This window comes from Ipomoea triloba, chromosome 14 (genome assembly GCF_003576645.1).
Source record: "Ipomoea triloba cultivar NCNSP0323 chromosome 14, ASM357664v1".
NCBI lineage: Eukaryota > Viridiplantae > Streptophyta > Magnoliopsida > Solanales > Convolvulaceae > Ipomoea > Ipomoea triloba.
The window spans coordinates 6559894-6563053 of record NC_044929.1 but is presented as its reverse complement, the minus strand read 5'-3'; the positions used below and the strand labels follow the sequence as shown (position 1 = coordinate 6563053).

The 3160-nt window shown below is 38.9% G+C and overlaps 1 protein-coding gene across 1 annotated transcript; it reads right to left on the bottom strand.

Annotated features, from left to right (window-relative positions):
- Window positions 1-225: 225 nt before the first annotated feature.
- Window positions 226-2800, bottom strand: LOC116005045 (pentatricopeptide repeat-containing protein At4g02750-like). Its single transcript, XM_031245271.1, has one exon. It carries the CDS (start codon window positions 2689-2691, stop codon window positions 463-465), a length of 2229 nt encoding a protein of 742 aa, XP_031101131.1. The 5' UTR covers window positions 2692-2800; the 3' UTR covers window positions 226-462.
- Between the last annotated feature and the right edge of the window lie 360 nt (window positions 2801-3160).

Below are 3160 nucleotides of genomic sequence, written 5' to 3'. Positions count from 1 at the left end.
ATACACATGCCAAAGACCTTGTGGTCAAGCGGCATCCGGTGTACACTCCCATGTGGAAGGGAGTGGGTTCGAGCCTCAGTGAAGGCATCTGTTGACTCTTCGTACTTCAGTAGGTTGAGAAAGTAGTTATGAACAGATACTACAATGTAACAGAGTCAGTAGAGCTCAAAAAAAAAAAAAAAAGAAACATACACATAAAAAGAGAGTGAAGGAACCAATTAGAAGTAGCCATTTGAAGAGGTTTCTGCTTCCATTGTTGCAACTGCTCAACTGATCAAGGCTCTCATGATCACAACATTTAGAAATGAATAGTAATCAGCTGAAATCAAGAAATAGTATTCTGTTCTGTTCTGTACCCTTTATTAAGATCGACCCCATGAACAAGCTACAAGATCTCAAAATTTAGGGATTGCTCCATTGAGCTTCCTAAAAGTTCTATATCAAGATTCAAGATGAGATCAATCAACCTATATCAAGAAAAGATGATCTACCAACTGGTATACAAACTGCATCCATCATCTGTGCAGTTAGACTCTTCAGTGTATCACGAATCTCCATTTTCTGTGCTCTCGAGTCATCATCAGCAAGAAACACAATTAACTGATTTTTATCTTCAATCCAGCTACACCCTGGTTGTTTCACCCCTCTTTTATCGATCATTGTTTCCCTAACTCTTTCCACCTCATTCCATTTCCCGATCTCAGCATACATGTTTGCAACAAGCACCAAATTTGACGTTTTATGAGGTTCGATTTTAATGAGCTTCTTAGAAAAAAAGCTAGCAAGCTCTGCATTTTTATGCATTCGACAAGCCCATAGTAGAGAACTCCATATTCCTGGTGTAACTTTCACTTTCATTTTACTTACCAACTCAAAGGCTTCTTTTAACCTGCCTGCTCGGCCAAGCAAGTCAAGCATACAGGCATAATGTTCAGTAAGGGGTTCTATAGGGTACTTTTTACTCATTGACTCAAATAAATTTACACCAAGATCAATTAAGCCAGCATGGTTACATGCAGACAGAATTCCGACAAAGGTGACTTCGTCGGGATCCATCCCCTTTCCTTCCATATCTTGGAAAAGTTTGACTGCCTCTTTCCCATATCCATTTAAAGCATACCCGGCAATCAAGGAATTCCAGGACACAACATCTGCATTCTCAAGATCATGGAACACCTTTTTGGCATTGAAGATATTTCCACATTTTGCATACATTGTGATTAAGGCATTAGAAATAGATAAATCTTTTGCAAACCCACTTCTGATAATTGCCTGGTGAAGTTGTCTCCCAGTACACTCAAGAGCAAGATTCCCACACGAACTTAATGCAGAAGTAAATGTAGACTGATCGGGTTTCTTGCCTTCACGAGACATTGAAACAAAAGACTTGACCGCATCCACATACAAACCATTTTGTGTAAAACCTGAAATAAGAGAGTTCCAAGAAATAACATTCCTTTCTCTCATGTTCTCAAACATCTCAAATGAATTTTCCATTTGTCCTGCTTGGGCATACCCAGCTATCATAGTGTTCCAAATAACTACACTCTTGTGTTCCATCTTTTTAAATAAATAGAAAGCTTCATCCATTTTTCCAGACCGAGCATAACCTGTAATCATTGTATTCCAACATGCAATGTCACGAGAGCTCATCTGATCAAAGATTTTACGACCTTCATCTATCATATTATGTTGCGCATATCCTGAAATCATTGCAGTTTGTGCACCCACATTTTGGTATGGCATTGCATCTAACAAGTTCTTTGCTTCCTCAAGCTTTCCAACACGGACAAAGCCACTAATCATGGTGGTGTAAGAAACTGCATTTCTTTCTGCCATTTTATCAAACAAATTACATGCCTCGTCAATGAGGGAATTGTGAACATATGCAGCCAACATTGCATTCCAAGCAACCAAAATTTTTTCTGTCATTTGGTCAAACACCCTCCGAGCCTCCAATACACACCCATATCTTGCATATCCACTCAACATTGTCACCCAAGAAACAACATTTGGACAAGGAATCTTCTCAAAGAATTCCCAAGCAGAATCCAGGTCACCCAGCTCAACAAACCCACACACCACCATGTTCCAAGAAACAATATCCTTCTCTTCCATCTCATTGAAAAACTTCAGTCCAAGTTCCATTTCCCCATTCTGGGTATAACCTGAAAGCATTGAATTCCATGAAACTAAATTCCTAACTGGCATCCTATCGAATAATTTCCTAGCTTCACTCAACCTCCCGTTCTTCACATAACCGGTAATCATTGCATTCCAACAAGCCACGTTACTCATATCAGGAAGTGAATAAAAAATGTTCCTTGCCCTATCAAGCGCTCCATTACGTGAATAGCAAGTAATCATCAATGCATACGTGAAAAAGTCCCGTTGAGGCATTTTCTCAAACAGTTTGCAGGCTTGCTCAATCTGATCGTTGTATATGTAGCCATTTATCAATGTGTTCCAAGAAACCAAGTTCTTATGCGGCATTTTATCAAACAGCACACGTGCCTGCTTTATTCTGCCATTTTTTGCGTAGGCAGAGATCATGGAGTTGTAGGTGACAGTGTTGGGGTGAGTGATTTTCTTGAATACTCTAATGGCCTCTTCGATTTGGCCCGTTTTCCCCAATTGGGTTATCCTTAGATTTTGCTTGAAAATTTTAGTTCTGCTGAGGCTTGACTGCATCGTTTACAACAAGGATGGATCTCCTCTGCTTCTTGCTTTCAAAAAAGGAAAATAAAAACAAGCATACATCCACTAACACAATATGTCGGGCAGAAAAATTGGGGTCTCCTTTAAAATATTCACTCTTATATAACAAAGTATTCGTGAATACCAGACCAAATTCTGGTATTTAGCAAATCAACAAGTATATAGTTATACGGAGTATACAGGTACGGAGGGAGAGCGACACATAATCTAAGCTACAATTGACATATTTTATACCTATACTTAGGGTGTGTTTGGAAACCCGGAAAATGATTTACGGGTTTTTGGTGTTTGGGAAGGAGGGGAAAAATAGAGTCAATGGTAAATAGCATCTTGAAACCAGTGACCAGTCGGTCACTAGTTTCCGTGAAACCACCAGCATGTTTTATTTTTATTATTATTTTTTTTAATATTTTTGTTGTGATTTTGTTGATTGTTATATTTG